The sequence below is a fragment of the Pollicipes pollicipes genome, unplaced genomic scaffold, assembly GCF_011947565.3.
Source record: "Pollicipes pollicipes isolate AB1234 unplaced genomic scaffold, Ppol_2.1 Scaffold_6052;HRSCAF=7182_pilon_pilon_pilon, whole genome shotgun sequence".
NCBI lineage: Eukaryota > Metazoa > Arthropoda > Thecostraca > Pollicipedomorpha > Pollicipedidae > Pollicipes > Pollicipes pollicipes.
Genome location: NW_023596805.1, coordinates 26843880 through 26859208, shown reverse-complemented (window position 1 = coordinate 26859208; position 15329 = coordinate 26843880). Strand labels below are relative to the sequence as shown.

The 15329-nt window shown below is 51.4% G+C and overlaps 1 protein-coding gene across 1 annotated transcript; it reads right to left on the bottom strand.

Annotated features, from left to right (window-relative positions):
• Positions 1 to 717: 717 nt before the first annotated feature.
• LOC119104533 (peptidyl-prolyl cis-trans isomerase) lies at positions 718 to 6824 on the bottom strand. Its single transcript, XM_037228249.1, has 5 exons — positions 6671 to 6824; positions 3090 to 3209; positions 2371 to 2491; positions 1863 to 1988; positions 718 to 1200 (listed from the first exon to the last, which is right to left on the bottom strand). Exons 1-5 carry the CDS (start codon positions 6737 to 6739, stop codon positions 1142 to 1144), a joined length of 495 nt encoding a protein of 164 aa, XP_037084144.1. The 5' UTR covers positions 6740 to 6824; the 3' UTR covers positions 718 to 1141.
• Positions 6825 to 15329: the final 8505 nt, after the last annotated feature.

Sequence of the window (15329 nt, the reverse complement as noted above, 5' to 3'; positions counted from 1 at the left end):
GATGTCGCAAAGCAGTATAATATATCAATAATTCGTTCCGCCGACCTATCCGCACTTCTCCGCATGGCGAGATACATGTACATGCCCGGGTCACAGCCAGCTGGAGCGGTGTCTGAGCGGCCGCTGGCGAGCGAGGCCTGAGGGCCGTCACAGCCAGGTCGCGCGCGCCTCCGAAGTTCGGCCGCAGCCGGGCCGTGAGCCCAGCGAGCCCCGGCGCCTTCGTACGCCCCCCCCCCCTCCCTCCTCCCCCGCGCCCTCTGACCACCTGAGCGGTCGGCCGGCCAGCCGCGCCGTCGAGCACCAGCGAGCCCCGGCGTCTCCGCACGTCCCACGACCCGCGCTCCTCGTCCGCCTGATCTGTCCCCAGCAGCAGCCGTGCTCAACACGCAGCGCACCGGACGCGGCGCGCCTGGCGGGCCGGCGGGCCACCCGCTGCCGGTGCGCGCCCTCCAATGAGCGCCGCATCGACCGCGGCAGGCCTGCCCGGCCACCTCGCTGCCCCTCAGCATCGGTCGATATGCCCCGCCCCACAGGTCACGTGGCAGTTACGGCGGCGACGGACGCGAGCACGAGCACGCAGCGCGGGCATGACCCGCCTCGCCACCGCGCCCAGAATCGACGGTGTCGCTGGCGCCCGCCGTAACCTCCCCAGTTCGGTCCTTTGCGTGCAGCGCATTCCGGTCGCACGGACCACTTCGGTGGGGATCAAAGGGCGGCGAGGAAGGCAAGCAGTGTTTATTTCCGAATAGGCCGATTAGTACACCCTAAACGAAGTCCTACGCTGCGTGTCTACGGCGGCCGTTAAGCCGCGCCGGAGCGTGGAATGCTTGAGTAACGAGAGCAGAGGGTCAGACAGTCGGCCGGCGGGCAACACAAACTGGCGGCGGCCGGCGGCGCCGAAACAACAGGAGAGCGGAACAGACGCCACTGCGGCGGCGCCACGGCTGGCGCGGCCGCCTGACTGGCGCCGGTGCTAGGCACGGCGGGGGGCGAGCACGGGACCAGGAGGGCCGACTGAGGACGGCGTCACACGCCGCGCCGGGCCAAACCAATGACGGATGAGCGGGCCCGCCGGCCGGACGGCGCGCCAGAGAGCGGGCGGCGCGCCGCCACAGAGCGCAACACGCCAGGCGGACGGCCATTACAACTGGCCGCAGTCCTGGATCACGATCTTCTTCGTCGTCTTGCCGTCGCGGGAGCCTGCCGATCAAAACACGGCGTCAGCTGGGGCGGCGGCGTCACGTGGCATGGGACAGCGTTGGCAGCCAGACGGCATGCGCACTCGAAGCACCACAACCCAGCTGTGATGCCCGAGCACACGCTTACAGCCATGCCTAAGGAGACCCAACTGTCCAGGCCCTCGCAGCGCATAAAACATGAGTCACCTCTTGAGCGACGGCCACTCGCCGAGGCGGCGGGGGCGGCCACATGCCAGGGTGACGCCGGCCTGACTGCGGCGTCCCAAACATCAACTGCCGCCCCCATGTGGAAAGTTTTGTAAGACTCGATACCTAACTCGAACTAAGGCTTGGTGCAGGAAGTGCTATATGTCACAGAATATCAACTACCTTTGATGTTTGTATCACCACTGAGCATACTCCTTCCAGCTTTCACGAACTAAATAGCACTACATAGGCAATTGCACTGAAGTAAGATTATCTCAAGTTAAATATTGCTGCTGATAATCACCCGTGGCAGCCTATTGTATATCAAAGACAACATGCCGCCCAATGCAGCAGTTCACTTCAAAATAATGGCGCATAGTCATAAAAACTAGCTGGAAAACTGGCTGGCATACGTCTCCATTCAGGTGCCTATTCCGCCGGAACCAGACACACTCGAGATGACAGAGACAAACTGACCGTAGCTCTCGATCTTCTTGACGACGTCCATGCCCTCGGAGACGGAGCCGAACACCACGTGCTTGCCGTCCAGCCAGGACGTCTTCACCGTGCAGAGGAAGAACTGGCTGCCGTTGGTGTTGGGGCCTGCCGAAGGCGGAAGAAACACACTTCTTACATAGGCAGACAAGCGATGCTAAGAATAGGGACCCCGTGGAATAGGTGTTAGAACTCACGATGTAATAAGCCGCAGCTTCAAAAATATCAACTGCACTGCTTTGCAGCATTAAAAAAAGATAACAGGCCCGAAGCAAAGTACCAAATCACACTACCCCTGTACATTTTATTTTACGTAATAGTTTAAGTCACTCCTGGTGGAAACAAATGCAGTCAGGACATGTTTGGACGAGCTGACACGCTCCTCCACAACAGCAACACAATGACTCCATCATCAGCATGCACACTTCAGGGCAGTATGAGACCAAAAGTTCTTGCCAGGTAGACCACAATGACTAGCTTTCCCACCCACCGGCGTTGGCCATGGAGAGGATGCCGGGTCCGGTGTGCTTCAGGGTGAAGTTCTCGTCCTCGAACTTGGTCCCGTAGATGGACTTGCCGCCGGTGCCGTTGTGGTTGGTGAAGTCGCCGCCCTGTGAAGTGGTCAGGTTTGTTACCGGCCCGCCTGTCGGGAGCACTCTCAGCCTGTCGAGACGTGGGCGCCGGACCGATCTGATCTTGCACAGCGCGCGACAGTGGACGGCGGGCGGCGCTTGCACCGGCCGACACAGTCTGCAGACCAGACCAGCACAGCAGACGCCCCGTCCAGCGGTGCGCGATCGCGTGAGATAAGGCGGGTGCGGCCGGCCGGCGCCCGAGACGGCCTAGTCACGGACACACAGCAGCGGACCGAGCCGACCGCAGGCACGCCATCACGCGCGCGCACCGCCGGCCGACACCCCAGCCAGGCGGGGCTGCTACCGTCGTGCAGACATCCGGCCACATCGGATCCCGCGGCGCGCTTCCGGTCAGTCGGCGTTCGGTCCTGAACGTCACCGTTCCGCACGCCACGCCACGTCCTGCTCCAGCACCCGCGGGCACGCACATCCGGGCACGAATATGTCTACTCACTCCAGACCCGCCAACGCTCAGAACCGACCTCGTCCCCGGGGCCGTGACACAGGCCAGCACCGCGGGGGTCCCGTCAGCCGAGGCCCGCGCCGGCCCCGCGACCACGGTCACGCCACGCACCTGGCACATGAAGTCGGGGATGACACGGTGGAAGGAGCAGCCCTTGAAGCCGAAGCCCTTCTCGCCAGTGCAGAGGGCGCGGAAGTTTTCGGCCGTCTTGGGCACCACGTCAGACCGGAGCTGCGGGCAACAGGCGGCGTCAGCACCACGCACCAGCCGACCAGTCACAGTGCAGCCGTGGCGCCGCCTCCTCCCGCGCTTACGTTCGCTGTCAGGTGTCACTTGTAAACGTCAACAGCACTGAGTTGGCACGCTAATCCCTGCTCAATTCCAGCGGATGCACCGCGAAAACGGAAACACATGTTTTTCCTCCTCTCTCCCTCCTCACTCTCCTCCTTCCCCTCCTCCCCTTCTCACTTCTCCCTCTCACTCTCCCTCTCCCTCTCCCTTCTCCCCTCTCCCTCTTCCCTTCTCCCTCTCCCCCTCTCTCTCTCTCTCTCTCTCTCTCTCTCTCTCTCTCTCTGTCCATTATCAACATAATGGTGTAAGCCAGTGAATTTTTTATTCCCAAGTCAAGTCACATGACTAGAAGTCATGTGTTACAAGAGCTCCTCTCAAAGGTATTCCTAGAACACTATTAATTCCTGTTGTTGCTCTTTTCCATTCAGCCCAGGGTGCACAAGTAATCCTTTTTAAATACAAAAGTTTAGATACTCTCCAGGTTTGTTTGCGCACATTCCAATTTCGCTGTGAAAGAATGCCAACTGATTTAATAGAAGTCACACCAGGTATTCAAAGACATTATCAAATAATGACACAAACACATCAGCATCCCACAATATGCATCACAGCTATGCTAGAAAAACCCTCCACTAAATCAGTATTAGGGGCCATATCAGTGTGAAAAGCTCTTCAAACTTCAGAACAGATGATATAAAAACTGCCCAAAACAAATTTCTTACTGTGAAAATGTCAGTGTCAAGATGAAAGAGCAAACACCTTCCAGCAAAAAATCATGGTCATCTCACATCCATGTGAAGGTTTAAGGAATTCGCTGGAACCAACTAGACTTGGGCATGACTAACCTTGCCTCCAAACCTCATTTCTCTTCCACTCAAAAATTGGCATGTGCCCATTGAAAGAGAGCATTCAACATTTACATCAGGTTTTGAACTGAAATAGCTATCTTGAAGACCTTCCAGTTCTGTTCACACTCCTGTTCCCTCTAAGACCTAAGCCCTCCTAGTTTGAGCTATATGCCAGCAAAAATGGAGAAAGGTATGTCAGGAAGAGTATTCCAAAGCCACCTTAGCATTCATGCCATATTAATGTAATTCAAAGCCTGCCATCCCATAAACCATGTAACAATCAAAGCCAAGACAATCTATTTATCAAGGCAATCATGTTTGACATTCATGAGTGCCATTTCCAGACAAAACGGCTGTCAATAAGCTCTCAACCAACGCTGTGCAAGGTGTGGCAATGTAATCAAACCATAATTCATTGAGCATATTTACTACCAATCTGTACTGCATAGAGCAGTCTTCCACTCACAAAGTACACCCAAAGTTATATTTGAGCTTGTTTCACTGTATCTACAGCTTGACATTCACTTTTAATTCATTTGGACCAGGAAAACCTCCAACTGGGACTCCATGTGTATCGGGCCACAGTCCCACATCCTGCATGATGTTTAATGCTGTCAGCTTACTTTTACCATAATTTCAACACCTCATACCTAACATAGGAATAGCTGTCACTTCAATCATGGCAGTCACCACTCAGGTCTCACACATGGTCATGATGCTCTGCTGAAGTGAATGAAAAACAGGAAGATCTCATTTTAACACATTTGAACCCGACCAATTTTGAAAATAAGTTTTGCTTCACATAAATGAATAATTAATGTAAAGAAATACTTAAATTCAAATATAAGATATACTAGACCCATGATGAATCAATGTAACTAAATTCCAATAAGTGGGCCCATCAACTGTAGGGACCAGTGTGATCATTAGCCATGACAGATTGTTCACCATGCAGGGAAACCCAATGAGGGGCATTGTCAAGATGTTAAAATTCTAGATGTTAATGCTAAGAACAATATTTAGGTACTGTTACAATCTTCTTCATGTTTATGTGGCAACACTGCATATTGTTCTCTTACAGAGGAGGTGACTATGGCATGCTGCTTCATACTGGTGTGGATTGCCATTGACCTCTAGAATGTTATCCAATATTTGTGGCTAATTATCATCACAACATAACCAAGACAGCACACATATATACACACACACACATATATATATATATATATATATATATATATATATATATATATATATATATATGAATATATGCATACTAATAAATATTAGATATGTAGCTCATAATTCTGCAAACAGTTCCCAAACAAAGGCAGTTCCCATACACATGAAGGGTATCCAGTCATCATAATTTTCAAAAGGAAGTGATCCAAAAACATGGAGCACCTCTCTGGGCTCCTCAAAGCACTCACTTTGCCTGAAAGTTAGCACCCAAACTGAAAAAGATACATATCATACTGGTTACCTCAAGATGTCCAGCACAGTGATATAAAGGCCAAAATTCCAGTGCAGTATAGCAAAAATTTCATCACATGCATGAATTCCAGGGCTCAAGAATTCCAGTGCGGTGCCAGAAAACTTCAGATATGCCACCAACCTTATGCCAATATGTGGCATAAAATGTGATACTGAGAAGAAACCTTTACCTAAAATTATCTTACTATCACCATACATTTTTGAAAAGTGTTTTTAACCTCCAGTAATTTTAAAATTAAGGGCAACATGCTACATTCTGAGCCTGATGCATGAGAGCAAAAGGTTAACCGCATTGACAGTGGCCAACTGTGCCTCACAATGATAAAATGTTTTGCAGCCTGGATTAACACCAATTACAGCCCAGAGTGCTTCTGCCTCATGATTTATTTAGATACAACTGATTTCAGACATACTCCAAACAAAACAATGCCTCAACAATTTTGTTTGAGATTTCATACATTTTGGCTGTGCTTTATTTTTCACATGAAAAGAGATCAGATGTAACAAGGACATTCATGAATCTAAGTAACCCATCATGGAAGGATTACTTGCAGACTGGCACCAGCCTGATCAGGCTACAAAATGTTTGTTGAATAATACAGTCAGGCTGGACTACCACCACTGCAAGAATGTCAGGGCATATTCTCCATGAGGATGGCTATATATCTCCACAATGATTACTGTGTTGTGGCACGTCAAAGCCAATATCTTGAGGATTCGCGCAGTGACGGCAATTGTGCTTGGTTACCTCATGGAATTTTTTTATTAAAAAAAAAAACAGGATAAACATTCGCCGCAATTTCGTCCCATCAGCTCACTGTACGTGGGCGTCAGCGCTCCAAAGTCGCGTGGACGTAGGGCGCAGCGCGGGGATACTTAAATATCCAGCGTTTATCTCACTCATGTCTCCTTCATTTAACTTATCTAGCTTTCCAACACAAATACAATTCACTGACATGTCAAAACAAAAAGTTACATGCAAGGACAGTGCATGGGCAGAATTCCCCCGGTAGCCGGCGTACCGGCAAACCTCTCTCTCGCTGTCACTAATCCACTTACCTCCATTACGATGCGTCCCAACGGAGCACCATCGGCAGCCATGTCGAAGAAAACCTTAGGGTTCGGCATTTTCGTTGATTTTTGGCGTTAAATTGCAAATATTGCAAGACAAGGGCAATTCCCGGCGCAATGGGAGTGGCGTCAGCGGCAAACACGGCCGGAAATTCCTCGAGAAGGACGCGCTGCCAAAATTGCTACCACATTTTGACTGCGCCAACCGTTAGGCTTTCATGTGAAAAAATTCATCCAATATTTGCCTTAATTAAAAGTTTTAAAGAAAATGTCCAACAATAAATTTTATGAGAAAGTTTTCCATCATATATTATCCATATACACTACTATTCAGTGTACGGTTCTAGTGAGATTTACTACTGCACCGGAAATTGAACAAGAATTTCACGAAAAACAGCCTCTGTCAAGTAACCGGAAATGCCCTTAGTAGGTACCAAATTATTAGCCTTTAGGTTTCAAGCGAGGGGTTAGGTGAAATATGATTGTAGATTTATACTAACGGTCTCTGGAATTATTCTCGGAACAATTTTCAGAGATTTACAAAACAGATCTTTTTGAAGTCAACATTATCCGAAAAATCGTTGCACCTGGAGGTGACATAATATCAAGGCCTATTCCGAACATATTGCATTGACTATATCAACAAAAATGTACATACATCCATGGCCAACTGGGGAATATATAAGGCCTGCAGAGGTCGTACTACCGCGCGCGATATCCAACGAAAGCCCAAAAACAAAGTGCCTACGATCGACACCAAATAGCGACCTCTCTAACGTACGCAGACAACCCGCAGAGGCAGCCTGACTTTGCCAAGATGGCGGCGGCTTTCGCGAACTACCGGACACTTTTATCGCAAAATTTGACTCAGCGTACTTGCGTTTGTCCTCCGCCGTTGGTCGGGCGGAAGACGCCCAGTAGTCGTCATACCTCAGGAAGATTGTGAAATGGCTTAGAGAAAAAGCAGTCATTTCGCAGCAAGACAGGCCAATACTGACGACATCGTCATAGCAATGCATTCCGTTTTTATCACTAACCGGGAGGCTCGGAGCTATTGATTCTTGGCTTCTTTTCACCACAGCAAACAGAGACCCAGGAGCGATGCGTATCACTTGCCGTGGTGAGGACGAAGTTGTGCGCGGCGTCCCTGCAGGCAGTCGCAGTCGTCGATAGTCACGGTGCGTTCCATAGGACAGGACCAGTGGTAGTGCACTGGTACTCCTGTGCTCATCGATGAATTGGAAGCTTGACCGTCATGAGTTTTGTTTTCGGGGGAAAGAGTGGTTACAATCAGCGACGCCCCCAAGCGGGTGGAGGGAGAGGTTCTATGGCACCTCATGCCCTCCCCCCCCCCCCCCCCCCCATCAGGTTCAGTGCAGCTTTTCTCCACGACATTGCTGAACATAATTCGGGAATGTGGTGATCCGGAAAACTATTTTGGTTTGAAGTATTGTGTAAACTTCTATGGGCGGCGAGAATTAGAGCCTGACAGCGGTAACTTGTACTAAGACTAACGCATAGCCGAATGACTATGCACAGTACACATCTGAAGCAATTTTGTTCAAGCACCAAGACAAACCATCACCGAGAGCTCACTGACACTCCAAGCGCTGTCTCTTTTGGCGTGTGTGCGGTCGGCTGGTCTGTTCGTGATACATTGGTGCTATCAATCGGTCTGGGACTCGCTCGTACAAATAACACCCTCTGCCCCCTTCGCGACGCATGGTAGCCTCCCCACCTCGCAAGTTCTTGTAGCACGCTTAGTAAAAATGCGCCAAATTCTGATCCACCCACATAGATATGAAACACACTACTAACGTTAAAGCCATGTGACATCATTATGTATTGATAGAGCTCATAGATTCTCTGCAATGGCATGAACCGTCCCACCAGTCGCCGTGGTTTCTCGCCGAGTATTTCCGTGCATATCCTTGTCTGTCCATGCTGCTTGCGGTGCGTTACGTATTTGCTTTGTGGTCGCCAGATTACCAGTTTCGTTCGTGACCGGATTGCTTCCCCTATGATGGCATGCGGAGAATAGTAGCCCACATTGTGCAACGTCCGATGCGCTCGGCCATAAAGGCCATTCCCAGTCTGTGTTTTTTTCATTCAGTGTCTCACCTACGATATCAGTGTCTCATCTATGATACACTGAGGACTGAGCCCCTGACACTTTGTATAGCCCCTGAGTTCCTGAACCCCTGACACTTTATAGAATCCCTACGCCTACGACTCTCAGTACAGCCCCTGAGCCCCTGACGCGGGTTTACACGTTTTGGGACATCTCAGCAACCCAGGGAAAAAGTACGCCGAGACTGGCATGCTTCGATAAGCGATCTAACGGGTGGTTACTCAAAGGTGTACGATGTGGTGCTGCACGCGTCATGTGAATGCACATTAGCCATGGCGATGTATTTTGCAGATTTCGTCGACTTCTTACGCTCTATGACGCGGGATTTCCGCTCCTATGGCACGACGTAATACGAGACTGGCATGCTGCAATAGGCCGTTGACCGCAAGGCTATGTAACAATGTATGATCATCCGGGGATTTTTCCGGCACTTTCCCTTCACTACTGCAGTGACGTCACAAAGTCGCAGCCTGGTATCACCGCTCCGCCTGCATTATCTTCGCGTCTGCTACACTGGTGCACCTACTAACAAATGCATCTGGTGATGGCCACAGGGCGCTTCAAGAAGTACGATGAGGAAAAAGGAAATGGGGATTTTTGCCACGCTGGGTGCATAACAGCGAACATAGGCTTAGGAACCAGGAGTCTGTGTGCCATGGCACTTCCACTTGCTGAGAATGCCAAACATTGAGTCTATGGCGATGTATTGAAGTTGGCCAGCCTGCAGCTGCTTAAATGCAAGCTGGCGAGCCTGCCCAAGGTCCAGCCACTGCCAAAGGAGGAACTGACCGGCACCAGGATCACCATCCGAACTGTCCCGCTGAACCTCAGCACTATGCATCATGACGCGCCGGGTTGCACTGGTGTGTGATGGAGGCTGTTTGAGACGACGGAAGTAGTATGCTGCCTGATAGAACATAAGGACATTGTGGACATTGCACATTGCGTCAACTGTGACACGAAGCCTCCGGAGATCGTGGCGCATGGCGTTAATCAAGATGATATCCGTCATGCCATGCAGCCAGTTCATCAAACACACGTATGACTCATATTTCACCGTATTTTACTAAAACGATTTTTGCGCCCAGCATGCACTTCATTGTGCACACTTGGCGAGGGCACAAAGCAAACAGGGGGGGGGGGGGGAGGGAGGGGCGGAGGACACAAGTATAGATTTTTCAGCTAAAATATACGGTCATGCGACAAAATTACCAATCCGAAACAACTCAAACGTTTATCTGCGAAGAAACCGTCTATGCCTCAGATAGACACACAAGCATGCAAGACAAAGAATGCATGACGATGCTCACTTAAGGACACTTACGTATGCTCGCGGAAGCACAACGATGTTCACTTAACGCTGTCCGCCTGATGTCGCACCTGTTTGGCTGCGCGCCTGGCAGCAGCCCGCTCAGCCCCAGCCTGATTAAGCCATCCGAGGCGCAAATGAATGCGCGTCGTCACCAGCTTCCGAGCAATCCGCTTGCCCAGCGCAGATCTTTCTCAGCAGGACCTTTGTGAGGCGGTCGACGATACCGATGTCTCAGTTCATGCCTCGGCCCATCGCTGGCTGGAACACGATCTTGAAAGCCTCGACAACGCTCGTCCAGGCCGGCAACGGTACCATCAGACCACCTTTGCTAATCGCATGTATCCAGTTGTCCGGCACACAGCTGGGTGGTGTCTCTCGGGTCGACAGCCCATACTTGGATCGAGGTGTTTGCACTTGGCCGCCACGAAGCCAGCAACGAGGGTCAGCGCCCCGTGCTCGATGTTGACCTCGTCCATCTCGTCGCCGCGGCGGGGGCTATTTTTGGTCCTCTCGCCGTCATTGCCATGGAGTTTGTCTTCGCCCGACTCATTGACCCCGTCGTTGACGCCGAATTCTTTCAGGGCGGGCACTGGAGGCCTCGCGACTGTTTGCTGACAGGCGGCCTCCACATCGTCCGCATGCCCCGCCACTTCCATCACAGCGTGATCTTAGATCTGCGACACAACGAAACACAGTCATTTCCACGTACCTAACAGGCGCATTAATCAGACCCTATTACGAGTCACCAGCGTTGTTTCTCGTTGCGACAGCAAAACGTGCTGGACCAGGACATGCCCTTTATTTGGTCATCGCATGCTTGTTTTCATACACAACCACTTTGTTGTGGTCCAGTGTGACCTAATCCGAGCGGGTAAGACGGACGGTCAACGGCCGACGAGCACCGCACTGCGTGCACCACTCTGATATCTCCAGCTCCTGGCCATGGCCACGGATTTGTCTGGATGTCCCCGTTTCATGGTCCCATTTCAGTGCATCGGCTGCCCCAGGGGGGTGGCTCCGCCATTTCTGCTTTCCGACGCAAAAATATCCGAGAACAGCGCGGCCCTCCGAGCCCCTCCCCCCCCCCCCCCCATTCGTCTCTGCTCGCGAGGTTCAAGGTATGGTTTAGGCACAGCAGCAGTTTTTTACCATGATATTGCTGTATGTAATCCCGAACTTTGGTGACCAGGCAAATAGCTTTTTATTGTTATTGGTTTATTTTTATTCACTGTCCCCTAGCATGGACAGTGACACGAAGAGTCCAAAAGTGGTTCATTAGTAACAAGACTCGCATATAGGCGGGCGAACATGTACGCCACACAGCTGAAAGAAATGTTGAAGGCACCAGAGCAAACCAATATTGGTAGCTCATTGATGCGCTAGGTACTGTACCTATTAGCGGTTGTGGGGTTTGTTAGTCAGTTCACAGTGCATAGATGTGTTGTCAATGGGGCTGGGACTCGCTCGTGCAAACTTGCCCTCCCCCGTCGCAAACCCTGACTACGCCCCTGACACTCAACCCCTTCGCACGTGCAGCATGGATGGCTGTGCCACTTGTGTGGTAGTCAGGCCCCACCTTGTAAACAAGATTATGGCTGGAAAGTCTCGTTTGAATCTCGTATTGTAGTCTACAAACTGCACAGAGAGGCATAGATTGTGCATGCATTGCACTGTGAATCGGGTTGAAAGATCTCTGCATAAAACAGAAGGTAATTTTCCTTTTTAAGCACACACATACTCACTTCGGCGTTCCGGCGATGTACTGTTGCATGGAAGGAACTGCACCTGGTCGAAAGCACTCAACATTGGGTTTGGGACTGGTCTTAAATGGCCAGGATGGCCAGGATCAGTCATGACCTTGGAAATGCTCAGATCAGATTACCGCATTCTCCACATGTATAGTTAGTCCAAGAGCAACGGTGCACTCATGTTTTCATGGCAGTTGGGTCGTTTTTTCAGAAGTGTAAAAAAAATAAAGCGCCCTCATTGCGCTGTTTAACATGTTGGCAAGAGGCCGCCTCACAGGATGGCATCTTGCTGCCAAAAAAACCGCCTTTGATGCCCACTCTTGCCCAAAGCTCGCACACCACTTCGAACTTCTCCCACTCGCGAGATAATAGCACGCCCCGAGACCACGTGACAATACAAACTTGATGCCGCGCCGCACGATAACAGACAAGAGTATTTCTGCGTGATTACTGCTTTCCAAGCGACGCAGTCGACGTTGCCATGCAACGCTGTCGCTCAAACCAGTGCGACTTTGTGACGTCGACGCATAACGTTAAGGAGCCGCCCGCGCGACCAATTTCTCAAGCTGTGATGATGGCCCACTGATTGACCGGGAAATCCCATGGTGTCACAAGTGCGGGGTGGCACATTGCATGTGTCGGCCACACACGAGCCAGGAAGATGGCTTTTGCTCTCTCCCGCGGGTTTACATGCTTTGTGCCACATCTCGGCACCCAGGGCATGAACACATTCGGTAGAAGTATGCATTGATACGGAATCGACAGTGCAATAATCACTTCATATAAATTGCCCTGTTGCACGTGCTGTGTGTTGCGCGTGCACGAGCCAGGAGGCTGGGTTCGGCCATTTCCGACCGTTTTTTACGTTTTGCAACTCATCAGCATCTAGAGGAGCTATAGCCATCAATAAAACTATAAAAATATATAATTCAAAATTCTACGTTTTCTCACTGAGCGCAGCGGAGCAAGCGTACAAACACTTGTTCTCTTCTAATTAGGTAGAGGTGTGAGCGACCCGCCCGTTGTCATCCTGGAACTCGGTGCCTCCAGTTGCCTCTTACTAACAGACGCTATCATAACAGGATTAATGGTGAACTTCCCACCCCTACGGTTGCGCTTGAGCTTTGGTGTGTGTAGTAAGTTTCACATTCTTTAGCAAAAGTGCCACGGCCTTAAAGGTTTTAGTTACCAATGCCAGCATTAACGTCGGGTTGCGGTTTAGGGTGGACAGAGGTGGACACTCATGGTCACCTGTTAATGTGTGGTGGGTAGGCACAAAGTGAAAAACGTTCCTATCTTAGTGGAAAGCTTAGCCTTAATTATGATTTGTGCGGTCCTCGACGATGGTCCCTAGTTTTTGCTGCTGCACAAACGGAAGCTATCTAGCTAGAAGCTATCGATATCTATATAAGCTATCTGTCTAGAAGCTAAGACGTATCTTGTAACTTAAGTCGACTTATCTTTCAGTTCACAGAGCAGCGGGCAGTGTCGTCATCAGCCGAGGGTGGTCTGATTCTGGTGCCGACCTGGTGCGAATGACGGTGTGTGAGCTGGTGCGGATACCGGTGCCTGATCCTGGTGTCGGTCTGGTGCCGATGGAGGTGTCTAACCCTGGTGCCGGCCTGGTGCGAATGACGATGTGTGAGCTGGTGCGGATACCGGCGCCCGATCCTGGTGTCGGTCTGGTGCCGATGGAGGTGTCTAACCCTGGTGCCGGCCTGGTGCGAATGACGGTGTGTGAGCTGGTGCGGATACCGGTGACTGATCCTGGTGTCGGTCTGGTGCCGATGGAGGTGTCTAACCCTGACGCCGGACCTGGTGCGGAGGCCGGTATCTGATTCTGGTACGGGTGGCGGTATTTGACCCTGATACCGGTCTGGCAGGTGTAGGGGTGCTTTACGACGGAATTTCCGCGTATGGGTGGTCAGCAGGAATGGAAAGGCCCAGACCCGATGCGAAACACGGCCGGGCATCGGGATTGCGGCGACGACGTGAGGATATTAGTCGCCCGACGTAATCGCATTATGAAAACGGATCAGGACAAGCACGTAGACGGAACTGCATGTCACTCCTCGTTGTTTTGGTATGCTCGTCGCTCTACCAAATGTCGAACATGTATCACCTGCCAATGGTCTGTCACGTATCACGCATCATCTGCGTTCTCCCATGTCCATTACTGCGCTCAGGTTTGTGGGAACGCGAACAGCGCGACTGCTACTAAATTGCAGAAAGTGTCTAATTTAGTAGGTGGGGTGATGTACGGACGACCTACATTTGACCATGCGTCGGATGTGTCACGAAAGTTTTGCTGGCTTAGTGCCAAGAAGCTTGTGTTCTTCTTCGATCGATCCCTTTTTGCATAAAGTATTGACGAACGAGGAGCCACAGACTATACGGTGTCTGGTCAACTATCAAAACCTACAACTATCAAAACACCGACCGCAGTGCTATCCGTTTATCTCTTTCTCACCCCAAGAACAATCATGGGAGCGAGCTTATGCCAACCGAGCTGTCATCACGGGCGTGTCATCAGCACCTGGCATTGTGAGCTTGCCTCTTCCCACTTTGAGGGTCCGTGTGCATGACATTGTTCATAGTACCTGACATTTTAGCCCCTTGTTTGTGTCTGTTTGTGTCGCATTTGTGCGTGTCGTGTTGTTGCGGCTTATTTAAGCCACACGTGTTGAAGGCCTAGGAATGTGCAATGAAAATCAAAACGGTGTAATGACATGACAAAATGCAATGCTGTGCAATGCAATGTAATATAACACAAGAATTACCCGATCCCTCGGTAAATCCCAAATCAAGCTGTTCGTGCATCTGAAAGCTTTGCTTATCTTTACCTGCCTCGACGATTTGTACTGCTTAGTGCACGGCCAGACTTGGTTCACAACGCTAGGCTCGTCTGACCTGGGACGAGCACACGGACGAAGGGCACCACGCTCATGTCGGACTGCGACTCTGAGCGGGGGCGACGCCTCTGGTCGCGCGCCCGATGTGGCGGGGCGGCACACGCCCCCTTGCCGAGAGCGGCACAGGTCAGACCGGTATTGACAGTCGGTGGTCGCTCCGCGGCGCACGGCACCTGCCGGCAGTGGCGTCACTTGGCCCTGAGTCCAGAGCTCTCCGGCTTATATCACCCCTCCCCCCCCCCCCCTCTTGGCGAAACCCATCTCAATCATAAGCCTGTGAAACGGGGACGGGAGCGGACGCAAGATGAACTTCGCCTCGTTTACCGCTGACGTGGTGCTGCTGGTGTTAGTCCAGGGACAGCCCCTCGATTTTAGCTTTTCGGACGTCTGCTTAGATACCTCCTACAGTTACGGGGCGTGCGTGACACCCGATAAGTGCCAACAAGCCGACGCAGCCCCGTCGCGAAGCTGCAAGGGACAGGTCTGCTGCCCCCGAGACCAGCTGAACCGGACAGCCGTCGCCGACGACGCGGACGCATCGGAA